The sequence below is a fragment of the Apostichopus japonicus genome, chromosome 15 (genome assembly GCF_037975245.1).
Source record: "Apostichopus japonicus isolate 1M-3 chromosome 15, ASM3797524v1, whole genome shotgun sequence".
NCBI classification, from domain to species: Eukaryota; Metazoa; Echinodermata; class Holothuroidea; order Aspidochirotida; family Stichopodidae; genus Apostichopus; species Apostichopus japonicus.
The window spans coordinates 6,469,103-6,496,157 of record NC_092575.1 but is presented as its reverse complement, the minus strand read 5'-3'; the positions used below and the strand labels follow the sequence as shown (position 1 = coordinate 6,496,157).

General features: G+C 38.6%; 2 protein-coding genes, 1 non-coding gene and 1 pseudogene across 13 annotated transcripts in view; 2 read left to right on the top strand and 2 right to left on the bottom strand.

The window, feature by feature from the left end:
• LOC139981584 (uncharacterized) overlaps positions 1 to 27,055 on the top strand; it is a 171,879-nt gene that overhangs the window by 35,294 nt on the left and 109,530 nt on the right. For 9 of the 11 annotated variants that reach the window (XM_071994080.1, XM_071994070.1, XM_071994072.1 and 6 more), the window contains 13 exons: positions 22,132 to 22,214; positions 22,334 to 22,413; positions 22,794 to 22,955; positions 23,149 to 23,276; positions 23,995 to 24,068; positions 24,247 to 24,326; positions 24,609 to 24,727; positions 24,892 to 24,974; positions 25,098 to 25,177; positions 25,544 to 25,705; positions 25,932 to 26,093; positions 26,288 to 26,415; positions 26,854 to 26,927. In XM_071994080.1, coding sequence (XP_071850181.1) covers positions 22,132 to 22,214; positions 22,334 to 22,413; positions 22,794 to 22,955; positions 23,149 to 23,276; positions 23,995 to 24,068; positions 24,247 to 24,326; positions 24,609 to 24,727; positions 24,892 to 24,974; positions 25,098 to 25,177; positions 25,544 to 25,705; positions 25,932 to 26,093; positions 26,288 to 26,415; positions 26,854 to 26,927 — 1,415 coding nt within the window. The remainder of the gene's footprint in view (positions 1 to 22,131; positions 22,215 to 22,333; positions 22,414 to 22,793; positions 22,956 to 23,148; positions 23,277 to 23,994; positions 24,069 to 24,246; positions 24,327 to 24,608; positions 24,728 to 24,891; positions 24,975 to 25,097; positions 25,178 to 25,543; positions 25,706 to 25,931; positions 26,094 to 26,287; positions 26,416 to 26,853; positions 26,928 to 27,055) is intronic. The other 2 variants (XM_071994074.1, XM_071994077.1) reach the window with 2 other exon arrangements.
• The window catches only part of LOC139981588 (uncharacterized), a 107,297-nt gene that overhangs the window by 2,546 nt on the left and 77,696 nt on the right, over positions 1 to 27,055 (bottom strand). The window contains exon 2 of the mRNA XM_071994085.1: positions 124 to 222. Coding sequence (XP_071850186.1) covers positions 124 to 222 — 99 coding nt within the window. The remainder of the gene's footprint in view (positions 1 to 123; positions 223 to 27,055) is intronic.
• LOC139981700 (U2 spliceosomal RNA) lies at positions 15,879 to 16,098 on the bottom strand (annotated as a pseudogene).
• On the top strand, positions 17,286 to 17,478 carry LOC139981721 (U2 spliceosomal RNA). The gene has a single exon (XR_011797919.1). It is a non-coding gene; the product is annotated as a U2 spliceosomal RNA (small nuclear RNA).

The following is a 27,055-nucleotide window of genomic DNA, read 5'->3' as shown; positions in this document are numbered from 1 at the left end:
CAATGTTGTTTTTAATGTCAGTGAAGAAAATCTCGCGAAATACCAAATGGACACTGTCATATTTTGCTTTCATTCGATATTTCCTGGACGTATTTATCGTTTAAAGTTAAGTTACTACCGTACCAGTTTTATCTGAAGTTTGAGTTGTTTTCGTTGTACGTGGAAGCTCTATGATTTCAGTCGGAGAACTTTCCTTGGGTCCAGAAGACTCAGAAATGGTAGCTTAAAGAAAATGAAATGGAAAAAGAAAAACTGTAGCAATAAATGAAATAAATATTTGTTATTTATAATGGTCAAATAATAAACTGGAAGACGTGAGTTTATGTAATGACGTATCCTTAAAATTATACTACAGGTGTAGGAGGGGGCTGCAGTCCCCCCCCCCCCCAACCAAATATTTTTGTGAAAATTTGGGCAATATGCTGAGTAATTTTCGGGCACCTTCTGAAAGAAAATAAATTGCTAAAGGAAATGAATAGTTAACAAAAGTGTCCTTGGTAATTGAAATAAAGTTCTAAGCTTGCCCGACTTCTTCTCCATTACTAATGTAAAAGCCTATATGATATGTACAATAAAATGTTGAACGCGCGCGAAAAATGTTGGTTATATTTTTCGGACAAGTCGTTACAGCCCCCCCCCCCAATTTTTTTGTTGTTGGCCCATACGCCTATGAATACAGGTGTATTACTACTTATAAGTGCATAAGCATCGTTAAATCATCCAGCTTTCTGAGTGTTAAATAAAGTAATGAATATTAAATTAGTAAATGTGTTGCTCTTGGTTTTCTGGAAATTGTAATATTTGATCCAAAGAACAACGTTGATGATTTTTTGTTACGACATAAGATAAAGCAAAAATGAAAAGTGTATAATTATTTATTAATTAATTAATTATTTGAAGGAATTTAAAAAAAAATAGTGGAAAATGATAGATACATATTAAGCCTGTGAGGTAAAATAATGATACCCAACTTTTAAAAATAAAATATTCGATATTACAAACAAAAATGTGTTACATGTAAAACGTCAGCATTGCTAGAACAATACATTGCAAGGGTTTGAACCAGTGGCGTAGGAAGGTACTTTTGAGTGGGGGGGGGGGTGCTGAAGACTGATGGCCGGCCTGGGGGAGGGGTCTAAGGGGAGGGGGTGTCCCATTTCCAGGTAGCCTCAGATGCAATTTGGTGCAATGTAGCACACTTCAAGACAGTGGCGTAGGAAGGTACTTTTGAGTGGGGGGGCTGAAGACTGATGACCGGCCTGGGGGAGGGGTCTAAGGGGAGGGGGTGTCCCCCTCCCCTATGGAATTTTTTTGCATTTCCAGGTGGCCTCAGATGCAATTTGGTGCAATATAGCACACTTCAACACCCACTCCATTTTGTAAAGAATTTTGCATTTTCACCTGGCCTTAGATGTAATTTGGTGCTTCAAATGAGATTTTTTTCTCATTTGGAAATGAAAAAGGGGTTTTCTGACTTGCGGAGCGGGGGGCGGAACGATACTTCCGCCCCCATATTTTTCACTGGGGGGCTGGCTCCCCCAGCCCCCCCGGTTCCTACGCCCTTGCTTCAAGACCCACTCCATTTTGTAAAAACTTTTGCATTTTCACCTGGCCTTAGATGCAATTTGGTGCTCCAAATGAGATTTTTTTTCTCATTTGGAAATGAAAAAGGGGTTTTCTGACTTGCGAAGCGGAGGGGGGGGGGGCGGAATGATACTTCCGCCCCTCCATATTTTTCACTGGGGAAGGGGGCTGGCGCCCCCAGCCCTCCGGTTCCTACACCCTTGTGATAGACATTTGCTTCTGAACCCTGTGAATCAATTATGAAGAACGAAACTGAAATGTCAGAAGTTTGACATACGTCCAAATTTGATCATTTTGGAGAGCTATAATCCTTATGATTTTGTTAAATTTTGACCAAAATCGCTACTTTTTTAATTCTTCTCAATTTGATGCGAGGAACGGATGGTGACCTAAGTATCATACATCAAACAGTAATAGTGCTTAAAAGGGTTCCCTATTCTTTTAAATACAGCATAATTTGAATAATTAATATTGACCTCATAATTTAAGATATATTAAGGTGACAAGGCAAATAGAATTTACCTTTTAACATGATAAACATTTGCTTCTGAACCCTATGAATTAATTATTAATAACGAGACGAAAATGTGAGAAGCTTGATTTTTCGTCCAAATTTGATCAGTTTGGAAGGCTATAGCCTTATGATTTTGTTAAATTTTGACCAAATCGCGATTTTATAAATTCTTCTCAATTTGATACGGAGAACGGATGGTGACCTTAGTATTATACATCATACAGATATAGTGTTAAAAATAGCTCCCTATTCTTTAAAAATACAGCATAATTTGAATATTAAATATTGACCTCATAATTTAAGATATTGTAACGACACGTCAAAGCTCATTGTTTGTCGTTAGCGTTAACATGTATTTTATCCAATCAAATGTTTTAACTTGGGTTGATTCTTTACATTATTAGACGCTTTACGGGAATTGTTTGTTAGATAAAATCTTATAAGGGGTGTCACTTGCTTGATTTATAAACGACTGTTAAGGGGGAACTCTCTCATGTTGACCGATTTTGGAGGTCACTGAGTAGGACGTCTAGGTTACGTTCCAGGGGCCAAAATGTTAGGTCTGGGTAAATCTTTACCAGCACGCATTATCGTATTTCATCCTGTTTTATTGGTTGATGGTTGTAGACTGGGTGTGGTTTATGTTTCTAATAGGGTTAAGTGTAGGTTCACACGTTCATAGGAAGTAGTTTCTGTTTAAAAGCAACTGCGGGCTCGTACCAGGGGGTTGGTGCCCGGCTTGGAATAGGAGGGGTAGAACGATTCTGACCATGAGTTAGGAGACGAACGAGTCATCTATTGGCAAAAACAGTGGTGGACCAGCCCAGGAAGTCGGATCGGACGACGAGTAAAATAACCTAGAAGACCAGGTTCAACACTTCGGTTCATCTGCGACGCTGTTCACCATTCCGCCGACTGCGCCGCAGTTCACCAATCCGCCAACTGCGCCGCCGTTCACTATTCCGCCGACTGCGCCGCTGTTCACCATTCCGCCGACTGCGCCGCAGTTCACCAATCCGCCAACTGCGCCGCTGTTCACCATTCCGCCGACTGCGCCGCTGTTCACCATTCCGCCGACTGCGCCGGGTTAACCAATCCGCCGACTGCGCCGCCGTTCACCATTCCGCCGACTGCGCCGCTGTTCACCATTCTGCCAACTGCGCCGCAGTTCACCAATCCGCCAACTGCGCCGCCGTTCACCATTCCGCCGACTGCGCCGCTGTTCACCATTCCGCCAACTGCGCCGCAGTTCACCAATCCGCCAACTGCGCCGCTGTTCACCATTCCGCCGACTGCGCCGCAGTTCACCAATCCGTCAACTGTGCCGCCGTTCACCATTTCGCCGACTGCGCCGCTGTTCACCATTCCGCCGACTGCGCCGCAGGTCATCAATCCGCCAACTCCGCCGCCGTTCACCATAGCCCAATCTTCAGCGCCGAAGTCTATCGTTCTGCCCTCCGTGTCGAGACCCGCCATTAGTAATGTACTGTGTTGTATTTAACTTCATCGACTTCTGAGCATGTGTTAAAACTTAGTTTCGTATTTAATAATTGCCTCTGTAATGCACTGTGCACCATCTTGACATGTATATAGATCGTAAATAAACGGGTAAACTTTAATATCTCCTGTCGACAGCCTCATTCCTGTGTTCCCGCATTTCCACTCTTCCTTGCGCTCACCACCGAGGACGGCGCGTTACAATATATATTAAGGTCACGAGTCGAAAAGAATTTCACTTTTAACATGATAAACATTTGCTTCTGAACCCTATGAATCAATTATGAAGAACGAAACTGAAATATGAGAAGCTTGATTTTTCGTCTAAATTTGATCAATTTGGAAGGCTATAGTACGGAAGCGTAGAAGGGACATTGCATTGACGAGTTACCAACTTGACAAAACGACAATTATCTGCAAATTGACGAGTTGTCGAGATGGTAACGTGACAAAATTCAGAAAATTGACGTTTTGACGAGATAACGGATCTCGACAAACGTACACATCCGCACACCGCAACCGTATGCCGCAACCGCATTCCGTATCCCTGCTTATGGGATCCTAGCTTTAGCTATGTTTACGGTTAACGGGTGTGTTTAAATACGCGCAGTATGGCGCTGTTTGTTATCGATGGCCGTAACTTAATTCTCACCCAATACGAATCCCGCTAATTTAAGGAACAAGAGAATTGTCTGTTACTAATTCAAGTAACGTACTCTGTTTTTTGACGACAAAGATCGACTCTATAGAGAAACTGAGCAAGCAACTATTGCAACGAAGTAACCTACGTCATAGATTATTTAGTGCCGTTCGATCACATCAACACTAGTGATTGTAACCGGCCGAACAATCCGTTGCACTGTCAACTTTCATCGAAAACAACTAAACATCTAAAACGAGGACTGACTAAAAGGCTATCATAAAACACAAAATATTCTTAATGTTGCTTAATAAGGCCTAATTGTCCTTCAACTGGTACTTAGAATAAACTTGATCTGATATATATATTTATATATATATATATATATATATATATATATATATATATATATATATATATATATATATATATATATATATATATATATATATATATATATGTGTGTAACCCTGGTGTCATGAATGACACAGTGGGTTTGTTGTTTTCACTTGCTAGAAGAAGCAGTTTCTGTCAATAGTGTAGATAGTTTTAATTAAAAAGAGTAAACAGATACTTCCTGCCTCTGCTGAGTATATTGCAGATTAGTGATGGTTATTTTACTTTCACAAAGACTTTTTGTATGTATCTTGGCTACTTATCTCTTCTGAGATAAACTGAGCCTGCTAGACAATAGCGCTTGTGGTTTATACCTGGGACAATAGTATTTAGAGACACAGTGTATTGGTGGGAAAGGGTTACAAAATAGCCCAGTGCTGGGGAAGGGAAGGCACATGGTGACATGAATATTTATAAGGACTAATCCATCATGTAATTACTGATTGGTCATCTTATTAGTTGGTCAACGGGATCTTTGCTAGAAGTAACCAATAGGATGTGGGGAAGCCATGTGGCCCAGAGTTGTTGTCACATAGTTCTGGTAACATTGTATCTTGATATAGTTAGAGTTTGTTTCTTCATCTGGAGAGAGCAAGACTTCTCTTGCTTGATCTATTGTACCTATAATATTTTTATTAAAGGAAAAAGTGTTGTATAAATAGGGAGTTTTGAAGATGTTCATCATGTAAAGTTATATTCCTAAATTATGATGAGGATGTCATATTAGTATCTTTGTGGCCACTGTTCTGGATCTTGCCGAGATGGTTACCATGGACTTTTCATATTTTACTTAATTGCTGTTCTTGGAGCCTACCTGTACTTTGTATTTATCTAAGGAACCGGATGCTACCACCGAGCTGTAGACGTCACTATAACCCTAACTATTTTGTTAAATTGTCATACCGTTTTGTAAATCGCTGGACTGCAGTATATTACCAAGTCTATTATGGAGCACACTGATGTACACCGGAACCTTAATTCGCGAAAATGAACTTTCCGCGTTGAAGAAAGAAAGCGAGCAGTTCGCGACAGCACCAGCGTAAAACCAGATAAGTTTAAGTATTCCTTTTATTGTAACCTGTCATGGCCATAGACAATAAGTTTAAGTTTTCTAAGTTCTAAATGTTCAGTGTATAGTACAGTGCACACTGCAGTAACCTTATTATTGTTAACATTGTCTTTACCACCTGTGCTGCATCTTGATGTACAGTGTTCAGTACCACAGTAACCAGTATGTTATGTAACTGCAAGTATGCTTATTTAAGAGTTAATATCTAAAGGTGTGGTCAAGTTGACATATTTTGTAATGTAGATACTTTTTATTGTTTTGTGCCATTGATAGCCTTATAACATCCCCATTTCCCACGATTGGAGGATTGAAAATATAAGTAGTTCATGGTACATTTCTTTGTGTTTGTGTCTCTCATTGTAAACCTGTGTAGAACTGACTCAGCAGTTGTTTTGAATATCAGCATTGAACAATTCGGACATGGAGACAATTTTATCCTGTCTTGAAGCCTAGGCCCACTTGATTCACATATTGCTGACCCATTGTCTTAATTACCTATACCGAAGGAAAGGAGGGGTTACATATATATATATATATATATATATATATATATATATATATATATATATATATATATATATATATATATATATATATATATATATATATATATATATATATATATATATATATATATATATATATATGAAATAAAAGAAAATAAAGACGAAGAAAAAGAAGAAGTTTTACGGTTAGATGTCAATTTCTACGAACAGGAATTGAAACCTGTCATTTCTTTAAAAGCAGTGCGATTTGCCATGTAGCCCTACTTATTGTGCTATCATAGGGACTTTCAAACTTGAATGATTTAGCCAGTTATAAAGATTTGTAAAGATAATAGTTTTTACCGAATACAAATTTTAGACCTTGCAAACTCGACTTCTATTACTGTGACATAATTAAAATACTTTTACGAGGAATTACCATTTTCTGGACGCTCCAGCTGGAATGCGCATGAATAAACGTGTTGATCGTAGATGACCCGTTTTTGACTAACAACACAAGTAAAAGAAGTATTTTCGCAGTATGTGACGTATGCATGTTCCAACGTCATCTCTGGAAGGAGGGACGCTTTCGTCTTGTTGACGATCTGGTTCGGACAGTTACCGGAGGTTGAAACAATCTTGAGTTCAATCTTGGGATAAAAGTAACCAAGAACCGTACAATTCAGTAAATAATCAGCGTTGACATCCAATGGCAATGAAGCAGTGTCCACCGCTGAGCAAACAGGTGTTGGTGAAGGAGAATGAGTGTTAAACAGACGATACTTTTGATGTAGTGCGACGGTTCTTGCATGTCTGTATGAACCTTCTTTCAGTACAACATCGTAAACACCGGAATCTTGGGCAACAGTATTTCTGATAACAAAAGCAAGTTCTGCTGAAACTATATTTCCGACGTTGTTTCGATGTATATAGTCTAAACGAAATGTGTAACGTTGAAAGAGATACTCATCTCTGTACCAAAATCTACCTCTCAACTCAGAACTGATATTCGAAGAACTGTTTCTTAAATTTGTCGTAAAGTTCATAAAAACCCAATAGTAACCAGGATCAGCCACAGAGAATACTCGCGTTGGAAATACAGCATCGCAACCAGTAGACTGTACGTAACAACTTAGTCCATTATCCGACACACCTGAACACATCTTACTACAAGCAAGAGTATCAACAAAGGATGGTCCGATAAAAGAGAGAAGTAAAATAATGAAAGCAACTTTAAGACCCATCTTTCGAACTAGTTTACTTGCTACCGTCTGTATCGTAGAGAAGCTTTGCTGGTTCGTCTGCCTGTCCGACTGTATGCGTGAACATTTCTCGTTATGATGAACGTATTAATAGATTGTGCAATCTATAAAGATGCATTTTCACTTTCTGTTACCATAAAAATGAAGCACGAAGTACTTTATCATATCTTCTCATTTATGAACAAAAATAATGAGCTCAAGCACAATCACATAATGACGAGGGTGCCGAGCACGTGACCGTAAGTCCCTACTCAAACACGAACGTGTTCACTTTGAGTCAATGACATGATATATATGAGAAAGCTGAATAGCCGTCCTCAAAGCCTGTGAGTTGTACATACCCTTAATTTAAATAACAATAGAACTATTCCAAGCGCTTACTGATAGTCATTGAGTGTATTTATAACAGAAACAGATCCCGGGAGGGGCCATAAGGGACGAGGTGGGGGTGGGGGAAGTGGGGAAGGGGAGGAGAGGAAGCTGCACTATTCTGAACGTACTTTCTCTAAACGAAGTGTATAGTGGGAAAATGGCACCCCTGGCGCGTGGGAATTTCTTAACACCGATGTTTTCTTTGATGCCCTATTCGGGTATATCCCAATACTTGTATCTCGACTAACTCTTCCGATAAGTCCTGGACCCGCCACTGTTTATGCATCATTAACCACTCACAAGCGATGGAGCATGACAGTTTTAATGGACCTGCGGTCCAGTTTGACCTCCTCTCGTTTCATTTCATATAATTGCATTTCATTAAAATCACTTTCTGTTTATTAGTCTATAAACAGTTAGTACATTCCAGGGTCCAAGTGTAGTATGTATAAAATTAGCAACACGATAATAAATATTATTAATGTATTGTATGATTATATGATTCCTGTTTAATAAAACTTACCGACTTTTGCTTTTTCAATTTGTTTGAATGACGTATCAAACTTTGATTACATATTGAAACTACATTAACTACATCCCGTTGATAAATATTTTGATCATACAGCCACGGTCGGTTTATTCAGAAAAATTCTCACGGTATTGCAGTATCATCAGCATAATGTAAAAAGCTAATTTCAATCGTGTGCATTGTAAAGAGTATATAAGATATGTCATTGGCGTCGCCACAAATATTTGTCTGGTCCCCAAAGAAAATGGTTAGAAAATGTTGTTTTCAAATATATATTGAAAGTAGGTTATTTCTGCCACACTCCCTGATGCCCCCCCCCCCCCCCGCAACAAAACATAAAGTCTTGCATCATCCCTGGACCCACCGAGGGACCCACTGGGGACCCACTGAGGACCCTCTGAGGTACATCAAGTTTAATTTAAGACAATCCCTTCCAAATTCATTTAACACCCTCTGTGGGAACTCCATCAACCAACGAATAAGCCACCGTGACTTGTAGTGAGTCCATACTCTTAGCAAAGTGTATCAGCATAGTTACCTGGTACTCGTGCGTACTCGCTAACGTGTATTTGTAAACGTATTTGGCAAAGGATCTTCTATATATCCTATAGTTTTTCCGCGTTAAGTTAACCTATATATTCGCACTTATATACAATGGCGTAGGAAGGTACTTTTGAGTGGGAGGGGGTGGGGCTAAAGACTGATGGCCGGCCTGGGGAGGGGATCTAAGGGGAGACGGTATCCCCCTTCCCTTTGGATTTTTTTGCATTTCCAGGTGGCCTCAGATGCAATTTGGTGCAATATAGCACACTTCAACACCCACTCCATTTTGTAAATAATTTTACATTTTCACCTGGCCTTAGATGCAATTTGGTGCTCCAAATGAGATGTTTTTCTCATTTGGAATTGAAAAAGGGGGTTTCTGACTTGCGAAGCGGGGGGGGGGGTGGGGCGCCCCCAGCGTGGTTATAAACCAGAATACCGCAAGTCTCGATTCTTCAGTAAATTGAGATACATCCTGAAGTAAAGGTGCATGGTAGATAATACTGTATTCAACGTACCTGAATATGTCATTTAAGAAAATGCCATTTTTTAATAGGGTTTCTTCATTACTATTCAAATGTGACAGCACACTATATCTTTACAAGATAACCCTTCTAATAAAACAAAGAGAGTTTTATCGTTTATTGGATCTATGTTATCCATTTAACCGTATCATCAATTTGAAAAAGTTTTTACATTCTGTTAAAATCAAATACTTGATATCTCAATAGGTCAATAACCGTTAATAGTTTGGGGATTCTTTACCTTTTTAAAGAGGAGAATATATTAACAAATTGCTATTTTGGATGCTTCGACTGTAGCCTGCTACTGTAGAATGTAGCCTGCACTGCTGCAACACATTAACAATGTAACTTGTTGCATTCAAGTCTCTCTTTTGACTGGGCAGGGGATGGATGGGGTGAGGCGAAGGGTTGGTGGTGTTGAATTCCTAATATTTCGAGGACTCTAAATATCAATATTTTCTTTCTGTCTTCCTGTAACATCTATACGACACAAATACTATTTGGAGCAAGATACGAAGAATGTAAATTTTGTTAAAAGGACAGATTGTTTTTTGTCGAGCAGCAAGCTATTAAAGATAGAAGCATTTTTTCCGAAATGTTGGTAACCCCCCCCCCCCCCCTCTTCGAAAGCATGTTATTAACGGACAGCAAATAATGTAATCAAACAATTACATATTAAGAAGTCTTATAACAATTAATGCTGGAAAAGTTCACCTTTATATTGCATATAAAATAATGACGTCGGCAATTTACGAATTAAAACGTATATTTCACAAGGTTTAATGTGGAACCCAATGCGTTCGTATACATTTCAGAGGGTCTTATAGTTTCCTCGTCAAAGAAGTATCTCACACAGCTTACATTCTGAAATGCATGTTGTGGAGTTACTGTAATTTCTCTACTGGAAAATAACTTTGTTCCGAGTTGCTTGACAATCCCCAATTTGGGAAAGTAACTGTAATTTATTCATTTTATTGTATAGAGGAGGGTGTTGTAGTCAAAAGGCGAAGGTTAATGGCTAAGGCATAATGGATTAGCGATCTAAGGTTCGATTAACTTTAGGCAATGCACTCAACTTTGGGCAATGCATTTATTTAAAAACACACACACGTTATACAGTTTTGTCCATTATCAAATACAATACGATAACACAGAAAGGAAAGTGAAAATTGGTTATCATATTATTAATAGATAAATTGGTATATTTAATCGAACGTCAAGTAATTAAAATGTAACCAAAGCCTTGTCAACCGATTGAAACTTTCGTTACATCTTCGTCAAGTAGAAACTTGTCAACCGGCTATTTTACTTCATAAATGTTTTAGTGTTCCTGTTAACAGACCAAACAGGTCAATTTGTTTTGGTTACATATTCTGTAAAAATATATTTTTTTTTATCGTATCACCCACACACTTGCAACCCACCCCACGCCTTCCCACCCCATTACTATATATGCAACTATTTCATATCAAATGTTCAGTGGGTAAGTGTGGGTATTACATGATCACGGTTACTGTACTTGGATATTGAAGTATATAAAATACATAAGGAAGTGTAATTATATCTGAAATATGTTAGTACATATTTTTACCTACTTTACAGCTTAAAATATTATCTGGGTCTGGGTAGGACACCCCCACCCCCCTCTCTACATGGATCCGCCCCTGAGAGCACTCACTATATCACTGGCCACAATTTCCTCTTATCGATAACTTGGGCTATAAAGAATTGGAAACCTTATATGGAAAGTGCATGCGATAATTCTACATACAGGCCCGTAATATATTCAATGACTATCAGAAGTCCATACAAAGCGCTCCCTATAAAAGGGATGTAGGAGAACCCTTATACAGGCCGATTAGTTCCATTGATAGGTTAGGATGCACATGTAAGGATATAACTTGCAGTACTAAAGCTATTATGCACATGTTGCTATAGGACAGGGGCACAGAGCCAGGATCTTACCAGAATGGCAAAATGCATTGAGGTTTCGATGGACTTCATTGCACTAGACTCCTGCTGGTTAACCAGAAATAACTGTTTACATAATAAATGGCCCGAACCACTATTTTAATGTACAATTTACACTATGGCATGATAAACACAGGTCAGTCTACTGTACGTGGTAATGCACACCGCCACCAAAACAATAAGGGTCTTAAAGCCTACTCAATGTGATGCATCCACACACCAAGTATGAGAAGTATCCACGATTCCCATCGTTAGATATCACGTAAAAGGATTTTCAGAGTTTGACCTCTGCTGACCTCAAATGAGATTTGACCTTACAGGCAACAAGATCCCTGTACTCAGTTTGGCAAATCTATACAGGCCTACCATGTATGAAAAGTATCCATGATTCCTATCATGAGAAATAATGTTTTAAAAGGTTTTCAGACCTCGACAAATATTTTTAAAAGTACTAGCTTTTTGGCGACCGTGACTAAAAATCTACTCGCGAAAACGCAAAATGAACTCGCCACTAGGATTGCTGTTCAAGTCTCCATAGTATAAAGCTACAACATCAATAGTTTCTATGAACAATGGTAAGGCACTATGGCAGGGGCGGACTGGGTCTTAAAACCGGCCCGGGCATTTTCCACCTAGACCGGGCCATTATTCATTGATATGCTCCTTACATATTGATCGCCGTCCTGGGTGTCTAAGGGGGTCTAAGAGAGGTCTAAGGGGAGGGGGTTTCCCCCTCCCCATTGAAAGTTTTTGAAGTTAAGATGCAATTGTGCTATATTGCTCAATTCGGTAGGTTACAATAATCCTTTGAAAATGACCCAAATATAATTTTCCAGAAGCATGCAACACTTGATTAAACTGAGGAAAGACAAAAACGTAAACAAATATATACAAAAATATATGTTTTAGACTGGATTTTATTAAGTTTTCAGCATTTTGTGACATGCATGCTTGAAAAAAAATTTAAAAAAAACCCTAAATAAAATCCATTAGCACGGACGGGTTGCTAATAGCCCGTTCTTTTGTTACGAGCTAACATGCAGACTAAATAACATGGTGATTTCATGAGCTGATTCCCACAATCAAAGATATATTTCTACACAGCCCGTCTGTATTCTATTAACTACTGTGAAAATGGGCTGTAATTTCAACCAGGCTCCCCAGCCCACCGGCCCACCGGGCCACCGGCCCATAATGGCCTTACATCGAAAATTATTATAGCCACAAATATATAGCCTTGCCGTTAATTTGAAGCAAAATATTCAGTTTACCAAACTGTTACGAGCTACAAATATCGCTTCCAGACATTGGTTTTGACTTCTCAACGGCTACGGTTGAGTCTAAAAACATGAGACTGAGAGAAAAAGTCATATGTGATCTTAATAAAAATAATAGCTTGTTTTCAGTAAGGGCGGAACCTATATGTTAGGACAATAACTTAACCCTGGATGTATTTACAACATCAGTTTACCCTAAACTAGTATTTTTGGAAAGATTGTTAAATATTGTAAATTTAGATCGTAAAATTAATGAAAACACAATGCTGCAGCCTTAGAAAATTGTTTATGCGAGCCAAGAAACGCAGTTTCACGATTTTTTTTCTAGTTTACAATGAAAGCATCCCGACGTTTATATCTGATGTACATACGGCTATAATGGAGTCTAAAATACTTCAATGTAAGAGCAAAAATAGGAAGTTTGTTCATATTAACAATAATAGCTTGTTTTATGTATAATGACAAAACCTTCCGTTAGAAATGAATTGTGAAGATTGCTGTACCCTGGTGGCTATGTTAAGTGGTCCCTGAGTATCGTCTGTCACTATTATGCAACGTTACAGTCCGGAAGCGCCACACACAGCGGTATATTATCTATTTGTAGTTTGTACTGAGTGCATGTTTCTGCGTGTGTCCTTCTCAACTTCGGAGCTCATTGCGCACATACATGTATACATATATATAGATGTTGCACTGTTTTTGGGTATACTCTGAGCTTGCAAACTCCGAGTTCGCTAACTCCGATTTGTCTATCCGATTTATGTTTTTGGTTCGGTCTATTCCCGCCCGGTTACCACGTCGAATTGTTAGAAGTTTGTTGATGTGACCTGTTGGATAGGAAGCTAGACCTAGGCTGGAAAGAAAGATTCTACCGTTCGCAATGTTTATACTGCCTGAGGACTGTGCATCTACGTGCAGGGGATTGTGGGTAAGTGAGATGGATACCAAGTATTTCACTAAGATTTAAGCTTAACGTTTTAAATTGAAGGGGCTGAAAAATACGTTTACAAGTTCAAGTTTGTTTATGGAAAGGCATTGAAGTTCAGTATTTTTTGTACGGAAAAGTCGCCCAGGAAAGAACCTGGGCACGAAACCAAACTACCAAACGACTGATCCGCTCTCAACCCCAGTCCGCTTGCATCGGGACTGTGACTGTGTGATCATCGTCGGGTGTGCATCACCATTCCCCTCGAAGGGATGAAGTTCAGTTGTTAACTCTGTTTGCGTTTCTCTAGAGTGAGTATTTTCTCTCATGTACCGTAACCGTTTATACGCCATAGGCCTTTATAATATATAGCATATAGGCGTACCGTATATAATAAATAGCATAGGTCTATATAATACATTCCAAGTATAACAAAGTACAACGCGGTTTGCGGTATCGATATATTGTACAATGAGTATGAATTTATAAATCAATTCCCGGTAGCACCCTGTATTGACCTTCTGTTACTGAACTACTCACGTTGGACGCATATCTGTTGTATCTGTGTGTGTGGGGATGGGCTGGGGAGGGGGGAGGGTGGTCAGGATTGTAGAAAGACATAGGTGGGCTCGATAACATTAGTGGAGAGGCAGATTATTTCTACATTTTGTGATAGGTATAGGTGCCTGGTGGCTATATTGAACATTTTTAGATCATATATAATATATATATATTCAGCTTGATCATGTGAACATTCTGAACGGGAAGTTGGAATTAAGCTCACTGCTCTGATCAATGGTTGAAAAGCATTTGATTACTTTACGTAATTTTGTTTCCATGACAATAATTAACAAGCTCAAAATAGTTGCCATTTCAGAACAGCCTCACCAATGATAGAAGTTTAGAGCAGAGGACATGTGGTGATCTAGCCTGCAGTAACTAATAAGTTACGGTACACTGACTGGTTACGTAAGCACAGGCTGCGGTGGTATATCACTCATAAAGTAGGAGGGACTAGAACAATGGTATTCTTTGTTTATTTTTCGTTTGTTCTAAGAGTAATCGTATGAATATGGGGGTCGGTGACATACCTTAGAAGGAGTAGCAGTAGTTCGAGAAAATAGATGTAGAATAATTTACTTCATTTTTCTGTGTCTTTATTCATACAACTGAACATTACAGGTCACTTTTTTTTGCACGGAAATGGTTGATATTTAGGATGAGGCCTAACAATATACCATTTTTCGAAGAGCTTGATGGATTCATGCCAATCCTCTTACCTCAATTCCCACCCCTGTCCAGAATCCTGCTTCTGGTGATCCTGATATTAAATTCATCACTATATTTAATCGTTATGCTTTTCCGTTTCCAGGGCTTTACTTGGACATACGTTCTACCTGCTTGTATATAGGCCCAGCTCTGATTGCTGGCCTTTCATGAACAGAAGAGAGGAAGGTGGTTCTTTCTTGAGATTGCGGCTCAAGTTCTGGTCTTTATCTGTGAGAGCAGGGATTGCCATTTCTTAGCTCTAGTGCGGTCAGGACGGAGAAATCAATTGGCAATCCATTCTCAGCGAGAAAAAGAGCTGCCCATACACCCGCAATTTCCTGCTTAGGGAGGGATAAGTCTAACGTCGCTGGGAAACAGGCAAACTTGGAACTGGTATATCTTCAAATTTGCCTGGGTGTCATTTTCTGGTGTTTGCATGAGTTCCACGGCAGCAGCCTAAATGGTTCGCTCGTTAAAAGGGGATTGCAGCAGTTCGGTAACCTAGTAGTAGGCCTACATCCTTTATACGTTATTTGCTTAACTATCATTTTAGTGACCTAAGCTTTTTACATCCACGCCCCCCCCCCCCACGCCCTCGTCACCTTTAATGAGAGGGAGGGGGAAAGACATCGAACAGACAGTGGTTACATTATCTTGGTGATTGTTCCTCTATTGTAGTAAATATTTTAATACAAATATAGGCCTACTGTTGATGGTTATAACCAAAATGCTGAAAAGTTGTAGTATATGTAAAAGGTAGCAACGCCCTACACATTTCTGCTTTATTGGCTCCAATTATAGCACGCTATAAGCTAGGAAAGTTTTGTGATTACGTAATCGACTTGCCACGGTCGTAAATCGACTTCAGGCTCCACAATTAGCCTGCATAGCTTCTTAACACCATTAGGCTCTTTGTGTAAACACTGTGTGGAAATATGTTCATGTCTACAGTGTATTTAATCACAACGTTCACGCAAAGACCCTCACACAAGAAAAGGCGTTGCAAACTAATTGGTAAAAAAAGAGGTCATGTTAAGACCAAGGTATAGGTACTTTTTAAGAAAAAGTCACCCAGGAAAGAACCTGGGCACGAAAACCAAACTACCAAACGACTGATCCGCTCTCAGCCCCAGTCCCCTTGCATCGGGACTGTGACTGTGTGATCATCGTCAGGTGTGCATCACCATTCCCGAAGGGAACAGATACTACACATGATCTTAGCCAAAAGGCCGAGAAGGTATAGGTCGTTACGTAATCTCAAGAAACTTTTCCACGATAACGTGCTAAAGTTAGGACTTATAAAGCAGACCTTTAACATTGCCTGATGAACTGTTCTAAAGCATAACCACAGAAGTGTTTCAATAATACGTCATGTGTCTAAACCTTAGGAGTAGACAATAGTGTCCGCTGTGTCCAACCATAACTGTTGGATGCGGTTTATTCTATACACACAAGTAAAGTACAAAATTAATGTATGTATTCAATAATACTTCATTTCATATCAACAGCCAGCTTCCATTTCTACAATGTATAAACGCCACTGTGTTAGTCTCTAGCTCTGTGTACGGCAACTCCAGTACAGTACAAACACACTGGTCACGAACCAATCAGATGTTGATATGTTATGACGTCATTAAGCTCCGCCCACTATGGGACGCTTTATTTATCAGCGTGTGTGTGAATACAGTTTAACGAAGAACCTAGCATAAGTTTGATTCATTTGTGACGTTGTAGGTTTAATATTTAGCATTGACTCGTTATATTATTTATTTAAGTTACATTAATTACGTTCAATTAATATACATTTGTTTTATGTCACTTTACTTTACTATGACGCTTATGGTATTAACAACCTTTCCATACAAACACATGATACTAATACACTCGACCAGCGCACCAATCAGATGTTGATTATGTTATGACGTCATTAAGCTCCGCCCACTATGGGACGCTATATTTATCAGCGTGTGTGTGAATACAGTTTTAACGAAGAACCTAGCATAAGTTTGATTCATTTGTGACGTTGTAGGTTTAATATTTAGCATTGACTCGTAATATTATTAATTTAAGTTGCATTAATTACGTTCAATTAATATACATTTGCTTTATGCCACTCTGACGCTTATAGTATTAACAACGTTTCCATACAAACACATGGTACTAATACACTCGACCAGTGCAAATGATAAAAGGCATTGCTCTCGTTTATTCATAACATCTAGATATTTACCATAATTTCTTCATAATTTGGAAGAATTGTTTTGAAATTATAGTACATATGGCAACCTATGTCCTAATGTATGTTTTTCTAACGATTGGAGGGCAATTTCGGTATAAAACAACGCATATATTTAATGTGTGACATCTTCACTGCGGTTGTAACTCCTTTTCGGTAGAATAAGTTATTAAGCACTACCCATTGTGCAGTATCGCTTCTCGGCCTTTTGGCTAAGATCATGTGTAGTATCTGTTCTTTTCAGCTTAATATCTGAAACGCGACTCATCGAGTCGCTTGTATATTAAACTGATTTTTGCACTTGGGCTATGGAATAGGAGCTTGCTCCGTCCTAGCCACGGGTTGGCCCGGTCTTGCACTACCTCCGGGATTCGGCCCACTCCCTTCGGGGAAATAATACAATGTAAAGAAAGGTTATAAAGTGATAGCAAATAACTGTAGCGTATCCGAAGAGGTCAAATCGTTTCAACAAAAGTTATCGCTACATACAACCTTATAAGTTGTTTATGATAACTTGTCTGGTATACTTCCGTAGTTCGAACGACTCCTTTCGACAACAACAGCATGCATCTATATAACAAAGAGGAATATTAGAATTAAGCACATTGGCCTATCCTCCTAGTTTTATAAACGGGTTAAAACTTTCATCCGTCGTTAAAGTTCAGAGTCAGAACAACAAATGATGAAAGGAATAAACAACACATATTACTACTTGATATGAAAATGGAATTTATTTTCTCATAAGATGGGTCTTTCTCAAAGATGGTTGTGGCTTGCCCTCTTTAATATATCATTTGAAATAATCATTGACAGTGAATTAGGGTTGGGGAGGGGTGGGGAGGGGAGGGAAAGGACACTCCAAAAGATTTTGCGGTAATTTCTTACACTCACAAATGTACACATTAATGTTCTTGCTTTGAGCTTAGTGTTTGTAGTTAAAAACTCGCGTGGACTTCTTAATAATTACAACAGGAACCCTATTCTTTCGGGGTGTTATTTCTTCGCTCCCGTTCTCCCAGTCCCCGTAGACAGAGGTAATAGGGGGTGGGGGATTTGGGGAGCGGTAAAATGGTTCAGACATGTTGAATGTTGGCTGATGTCCGTCCTGGTCTACCGTCTGTGGAAGGGGTCTTCCCTGCTTTGAAAAAAATAAATCAAAGAAGACTAAGAAGGATTTAAAGCAAAAAGATGAAACCATTTCTATCACTTTGACCACATTTTGTGCAGTCAAAGTTTGAATTTAAAGTGGAATCCATGAAAGTTTAAAAAAACAAATTACACAGCAGCACGTTCTCACCTTTACCCGCCAACGGGATCTGAATTAACTATACGCCATGTGCAGCTACGTCAAATAAATATAAATGTACTGCGGCCCCCAGTTGCCATGCCCCTCCCCCTCCTTTGGTGTGGACATGCAACTGAGAGAAAGTATAGGTAATAATGAATTTGCCATTTGCCTTATATATGGTGTAAAGGTGTTCTGTTATATGTTAAATACTTCGAAAGAAAGTTTGAGATTTTTGAGGGTGGGGGAGGGGGCAGGGTGGGCGAGATGGAACATTTCCCATGGTTACAGCCTGCATTCTCTCCCGTTATACATCTGAGAGGGTCATGTCTGTTTATGCTTGTTAACTCACTAAAATAAATAGTAATGAAACTGAATTAGGTGGGCTGGGCATTACAGAAGAGGTCCATGAAAATTTGGCAAACCTGTAACTTTGAGTGTCTCCATCCAATCCCAGACTCACCCATTCTCTCCATAATCTTAGATCAAATCCTTATTACAGTATAGTGCTATATATTAATCTATGAAGGAGCTGACAATTACATATGGTGGCTTACATTCCCCTCCCTAATATTTCCATGAAATATATATAGGCCAGTCCACATATTATATAATCGATGTTGTCATATCCCTTAGTGTTTCACTGTTCAAGGCAAAACAACGGGCACATAACCCCTGGTTTGCGACGATAATGCTAAAAGAAACTTATGTTGACTTCGTGACGCATGCGCACATACCGTTGCTCTGTTTGCAAGTCGATGATTAGTTACGTAACCTTTAACACTAAAGCGATTAGAACAGTCAGTCTTGTTTACGAAAAGGACTTAAAGATGCTAAGCAACAGCGAACGAGCGTCATCAAAACCACTGCAAGCGACGCGTCTGCGCGCATCCATCTATACAACCTTCCACTAATGTTGTGAATCACGTAAGCCTATCTGTATATATAGTATAGTCACACAGTCAAGAACGTGCAGATGCGCTCTGCGTTCTATAAATAAAACGAATTGCGTTATTACAACGCGTATACGCGTATACTTAGATTCTATTGCGTAACAAATACAACCAACATAGTTTTGTTTACAGTTAACTTACCACGTACTGCACAATCACTTCATATTGATACATACAGCGATCTAGTTGTGTTTTATCTCGAAGAGCTTTCACCATGCTACTACTAGCTATTAATCTAATTCTGACCTTCCTGCCCTTGCTTTACTTTCTCGTTGAAGGATTTATCAACATCATCCGAGACTGGCTAGGTGGAGTCGGTGAGTACTTGCACCTATTTTCATAAATTTTTATCGCTATGTTGACAGAATATGTAAATGAAGCATGATCGATGTTTGATGTCTCCGATATAACCAGGAAGTATTCCCCTGTGAATGTTATAACAAATAGTCAAGATCCACGGTGGGAGGGTGCGGGGGGGGGGGGGGCGGGGTCTTGGTGCGGTAGGGTTGGAACCAGTGATGCCTTTTGTATCATGGTTATAGTGTAAGCAATATATTACAAAAACCTGGCTGTGTTAATATTATTTTATCGCCTGATAAATTTGCGGAAGGGCTATATGCCCGTTCTCGGAAACGATGTCCAATTCGAACATTACTTGGTAGAACTGAATAAGGCTAGCATAGCCTATTTGATTCCCGAACTGAGGGGCGAAGCCCGGACTCCAACCCTGCTTTAGTGGCCCGTCTAATCCTTGGCCCCGGACCCATAAGTAAATTGTTGCGCAGCTGATCCCAACATTCAAATAAAGTCGCCTAGTTGGTAATGGATTAACCAGGGAGCTGCTACTCTAACAGCTCCCTGGATTAACCTAGCGTTTGGATTACGTACGTGTTTTTCAAGGATTAAATACCTCCTGGATTATGTACACTATTGCCATACAACAAGTAGCATTGTGTCACTCGCTCTGCAGGCATAATTCGTGTGACGTCATTTTTGAAATTGTTTTTCTTTTCAAGACAACGGCCCCAGGAAGACTATGGCTGGGTTGTTGAGAGAACTGAGGCTTCAGAACCGACGAGGTTAGTTAAAATGATCAAGTCAGTGGGTTATTTATCTTATTTATGTTACTTTATGTTTTTGTTCATATAAACATACAAACATATGCTTGTATACATACCGTACATATATATACATGTATATATATATATATATATATATATATACATATACATATACACATATATACATAGGCCTATATATTATATATATATATATATATATGTGTGTGTGTGTATACAAATATATGTTTATATGTATAAATATGTATATGTATATATGTATAAATATATGTATAAATAAATGTATATATATATATATATGTATATATATATATATATATATACATATATATTTATACATATATATAAATATTTATACAAATATATATATATATATATATATATATATATACATTAAAATATATAAATATACAGACAATTTAGAACAGTGAAAAAATCTCCCAGCCTCCACCGGGATTCGAACCCGGGCCTCCCGCTTTATGTCTTCTTTACATGAATGGATTACAACAAACCTTATAAGATGTTGTATATAACCGTATGTATTCCAAGTTGTTCAGAATCTCCTTCGCTTAAAATGGTACCCTGCATCAATCGAGTAACAACAATATTTCATATCCCTTGTAGATGATTTGGAGAGCAAGGCTACTATTTTTGTGATTTCTCTTAATAAATGTTGTACAACTATTTGGTGACAACCTGGCTTTCATCTATTCCAACCCCCAGTCCCTTAATTCCACCGTAAATAAAGTTACGTTCTATAAAACAAAACTTGTTCACATAAACGCTTCCACAACTTTGTTATTCAAAACTTGTAGAGAGGATTCGTGATCGGCAAAGAAGACAAATCCGTCGTCATCTGAAGAAGATCAACAAGAAGCAGACAAGAACAACATCTAAAGATCTTCATAAGACCGTGGTAATGTCACACATATATATTATATAGGCCGGGTAGACAACCCTTATAATGTCACATATATATTATATAGGCCGGATTGACACCCTGGTAATGGATAATGTCACAATATATAATGTCATGTAATGTCATATATATATTACATGGGCGAGTAGATTTATTATTAACGTAACTTAGAGACACGAATTTCATCTATAAGAAGGTTAATTATTCCCCCCCCCCCAAAAAAAAAAAGGAAAGGAAAGGAAAGAAAATATTGTTATTATGAGAAAACTGACTCCATTGTAGTATGAGCCCTTATAATTAAATGAAATAATACATGTATAAAAATATTAGTTTTGCTCACCGCCAGGAATGAAATTACTTATTTCATGCTAGCGCCCTCTCTTTAATTGTGAATTCTGAAAGAATACTGACTCCTAAAGAACAAAAGCCCTGTTCTGTGACAGGAGGACGTTTGTTTCACCCTTCTTCTCCTTAGGTTGTTCCGTTGACAATCAGGTATCCAAAATGTGCAGATTGCCAGGTCTTATAACCCGGGCGACAGTTCTAACGAGACCGGGTCCCCTAATGTTTCCTAAAATATCTTCCAAAATGAGAATACAGTTGCTATTCTTTAACCCATATTTTCCCGGGCATCTTTCATTATTTTCCAGTGCCCCTAATTGACCCCGGGCCCCGAGGCTGTACCCCTTGAAGCCTCTTTCACCAGGTCGATAAATTTGAAAGTAGCATGCAGTTAAAAGTTAAGTGTTAAAGTGGATTGTCTATTTCATAAGTTCAACTATTTTGTTTTCCTCTTGGACAGGACCAGACTACCGTAAGGAATGTCCTCATCTGCCTCCTTGATATTTCTCAATCAACCACTGACCTTGGAATGACCTTGACCACGTGAGTACTTTCAATTGGCATTTGCATCCTTCATAGCAATTTATATACTGTTCTGCAATATCGAACTTCCTTACTTAAACCATGCATTAATCATGTATGTTTTATTTTGTTGTATATAGCGATAAACAGAAGACCGGAAAGGAACTTGTTCCTTATCGACCACCGGCCAGTTTACTGAACCTTCGGATTGATGTCACCGGTGAGTTGTCCTATTATGTTTGAATGTTGCCCATGGGAGACTACAACGTGAGGGAGGGGGTGGGGGAGAAGGAGTAGAGGGTGGAGGGTTGAAAGGGGATGGAGTTTGGGGGTACTAGGTACGGGAGAGATTGGGCGAAAGTTGGATAGAAATTCAAACATCGTTGATTCTCGCTGATATTGAAATCACCAGTTATTTCCAAATTTGAAATATGCTTCTATGTATAATATAATCAATTTTAATAGGTAAAATCTGCCTCGCCAGTTTGCTGTTCTGGTAAGATAAAAACCCTCAAAAGACATTATATTATAATATATTATTTAATTCCAACATCTTAACATGCGCATTTGGCAATCTATTTTGTTTTGTCATTCCAATAGCTGCATGTGACCTTGCTCGCGTGTTTCAAACCATGCTTGCTGCCGTTCATGCATCACAAATCACCCGTCGGGGACACGTGACGGATTATTCACCTACAGGACTGGAAGTTGTGGTTTATAGACCTCGCCCCTTCTTTCATCGATTGACCCTTGACCTCACAGGTGAGGCAACATCCTATCAAGTTAATAGGAATTCCTAAATTCTAAAGTCGTCAGTTTGTAAAAGATATATGAATGATCTAAGATGAAAGAAAAAATGACTGATTTTGTTGAGCAGAACATTACACCAACACAATGAAAGATGAGTAAATAATTGTTGTAATCAGTCCATAATGTAACTTCTATTTTTATTTAGTTGCCTGTGACATTGCCCGGATGTTCCAGTCTCCATCTGCTGCCCTCATTTACGTAGATAACAGCAAATTTAGAGTCTTTAACATCCATGCAGAGCTCCTTGATGGCAATGATGGTGCTCAAACACAGGTGAGGATATATTTGAAATATTAGTTCTTTTTTAATGTCTCAATACCTGTTTGCTGATGAATTTCGGAAAAACAAACTTCCGAAGTTTAGGTTCGATGTTTCTTCTTCTTTTAAATGCTCTCTGACCAGGTGGGTTTAATAGAAAAAAGCTGTCGCAATCGAAAGAAAGTAATTTATTTTATGTTGCCCTTATGGTGCGAAAGATATACCGTAAAATCACTACGACCGCCCATGTCAGCATGTTCATTACACAAATGTAAATAAAATAGTCTACACATGTGGCCCGATCAAGATTTTAACGCAGTCCTATACTCGTATCGTCCACTTTTCAAATTCCACAAAGGAAACGTCTGAAAACAATTGTACTTCCATTGCAATGGAAGGAAATGACACAATTTTGCAAGCTACATCGTTAAGACCGAAAGAAAGATACTATTCAAGAGAAGAGACCTATAAGACAGGCTAGCCACGAAAATGAAAGTAGTCCTAGGCCTAACGGTCGTAAACAAAACAGAGAGATTTGATTTGATCTGATTCGTCAGTCATTACAAACTGCATTGTGGTATTAACACAGTTATAACACGACTCTGAGACAGCCACGCAAACCAAGTCTCTCAACCGGTACAGTTATGTTTCATAAATTTAAAACTGTAAAATGAGTTCGCTTTTTATACTTTTCGAATAAGAAACTGGATGTTTTTCCTTCATTTGTTGACAGATTGTCGCTGATGAAACAGTAATTGTGGACAGCGAGAAACAATCTTGTGATGACATCTTTTCTCTCGGAGAAAGGTAAGACAAGACACCAGCTATTTAATGGTTGTATGTTTTACTATTTAATCGAAGAAGCAGATAGTGGGGGATTGAGTCCTTAAGAAAAGGATCAGACATGGCTAGCGCCCTCTAATTATTATAGCGACTTCAATGATATAAATTACTTTTCTTTGCTTTATTTTTGTGTACTTTATAGCTGCGACCAACAGCAGACTGACGTCACTATTGGACTGGGCACTTCCAATGAAAGAGACGTTGAGAAAGAAGGTTCTCACGGTAAGTTTAAATAACTTTATTTTCGTATGGTTATACATCACTATAATTCATGTCAATTGATTTGTATGTTTCCGATATAGTTGCACTCTATCTTGTAGGAAGATGCATAATGTTTTAAAGACATGAAACAGGAATGACAAAAAGAATTCCTGAGAAAGGAAATTTACAAGAAAATGATTTTTTTTTTTGAGGTATGGAACTGTCACCAACATTCTTTACGTTCTTCACTTCTCTAATAAATATTCATCACATTATAATGAGACTAAATTGTTGGCCCAACAGCTTTCCTTTTTGACGAAGATATTGCCAAACTCCCTTGCGTCGAACCAATGAGACCACAACAACTGGTCAAGTGGGAGGAGCTTAGTGACGTCACTGACCATGGCCTCGATTTAGATCAGGTACACAGACGAGAAAAAACCCTACCATTATCGAAATACATTTTTGTTCGTAGTTTTCTCAGATAATACTTGTACATATTTTATTTGGATGATGCAGTTACAAGTGAAGTGCTAAAATGGATTGTCTGTTACATCTTCAACTCTTTTGGTTTTCTCTTGGACAGGACCAGACTACCGTAAGGAATGTCCTCATCTGCCTCTTTGATATTTCTCAAACAACCACTGACCTTGGAATGACCTTGACCACGTGAGTACTTTCAATTGGCATTTGCATCCTTCATAGCAATTTATATACTGTTCTGCAATATCGAACTTCTTTACTTAAACCATGCATTAATTAATCATGTATGTTTTATTTTGTTGTATATAGCGATAAACAGAAGACCGGAAAGGAACTTGTTCCTTATCGACCACCGGCCAGTTTACTGAACCTTCGGATTGATGTAACCGGTGAGTTGTCCTATTATGTTTGAATGTTGCCCATGGGAGAGTACAACGTGGGGAGGGGGGGTTGAAAGGGGATGGAGTTTGGGGTACGGGTAACGGGGTACGGGAGAGATTGGGCGAAAGTTGGATAGAAAATAAAACATCGTTGATTCTCGCTGATATTTTCAGAAATCATCAGTTATACCTCAAATTTGGAATTTTCTTCGTTTATAATATAATCAATTTTAATAGATAAAATTTGGCTCATCTGTTTGCTATTCTGGTGTGACACTAAACCCCTCAAGATGACTTTATATTAGTATATATTCTTTAATTCCAACATCTTAACATGCGCATTTGGCAATCTATTCTGTCTTGTCATTCCAATAGCTGCATGTGAACTTGCTCGCGTGTTTCAAACCATGCTTGCTGCCGTCCATGCATCACAAACCACCCGTCGGGGAGACATGACGGATTATTCACCTACAGGACTGGAAGTTGTGGTTTATAGACCTCACCACGTCTTTCATCGATTGACCCTTGACCTCACAGGTGAGGCAACATTCTGTCAAGTAAAAAAATAATTCTCAACTCTAGAGTGGTCAGTTTGTAAGAGATGAATAACCTAAGATGAAAGAAAATATGACTGATTGGTTGAATAGAACATTACACCAGCAAAATGAAAAATGTGTAAAGTATTGTTGTTATTATATATTCTTTAATTCCAACTTATTAACGTGCGCATTTGACAATCTATTCTGTTTTGTCTTTCCAATAGCTGCATGTGACCTTGCTCGCGTGATTCAAACCATGCTTGCTGCCGTCCATGCATCACAAATCACCCGTCGGGGACACATGGCGGCTTATTCACCTACAGGACTTGAAGTTGTGGTTTATAGACCTCGCCCCTTCTTTCATCGATTGACCCTTGACCTCACAGGTGAGGCAACATCCTATCAAGTTAATAAGAATTTTTAAATTCTTAAGTCGTCAGTTTGTCGTAGATATATGAATAACCTAAGATGAATGAAAACATGACTGATTGATTGAGCAGAACATTACACCAACACAATGAAAAATTAATAAATTATTGTTCTAATCAGTCCATAATGTAACTTCTACTTTTTTATTTAGTTGCCTGTGACATTGCCCGGATGTTCCAGTCTCCATCTGATGCCCTTATTTACGTAGATTACAGCAAATTTAGAGTCCTCAACATCCATGCAGAGCTCCTTGATGGCAATGATGGTGTTCAACCACAGGTGAGGATATATTTGAAATATTAGTTTTTCTTTTAATGTCTCAATACCTGTTTGCTGATGAATTTTGGTAAAAACAACTTTCGAATTACATCCGAAGTTTCTTCTTTTAAATGCACTCTGATCAGGTGCAGTAAGTTGGAAAGGTCGAAGATTCAATTTGGTAAACACGTATTGACACTTTTAATACATGTTTATGACAACTAAATGGAAAGAAAAACACATATGAGAAGGTTATTAATATGCAACTGCGTATTCGTCAGTCATTACCAACTGTAGTGTAATACCTTAACACAGTTATTACACGACTCCGAGGCAGCCACGCAAACTAAGTCTCTCAACCGGTTCTACAGTTATGTTTCAATTCATAACTGTAAAATGGGTTCGCTTTTGATACTGTTCGAATAAGAAACTGGATGTTTTTCCTTCATTTGTTGACAGATTGTCGCTGATGAAACAGTTAGTGTGGACAGCGAGAAACAATCTTGTGATGACATCTTTTCTCTCGGAGAAAGGTAAGACAAGACACCAGCTATTTAATGGTTGCATGTTTTACTAATTAATCGAAGAAGCAGATAGTGGGGAAATGACTCCTTATGAAAAGGATCAGACATGGCTAGCGCCCTCTAATTATTATAGCGAC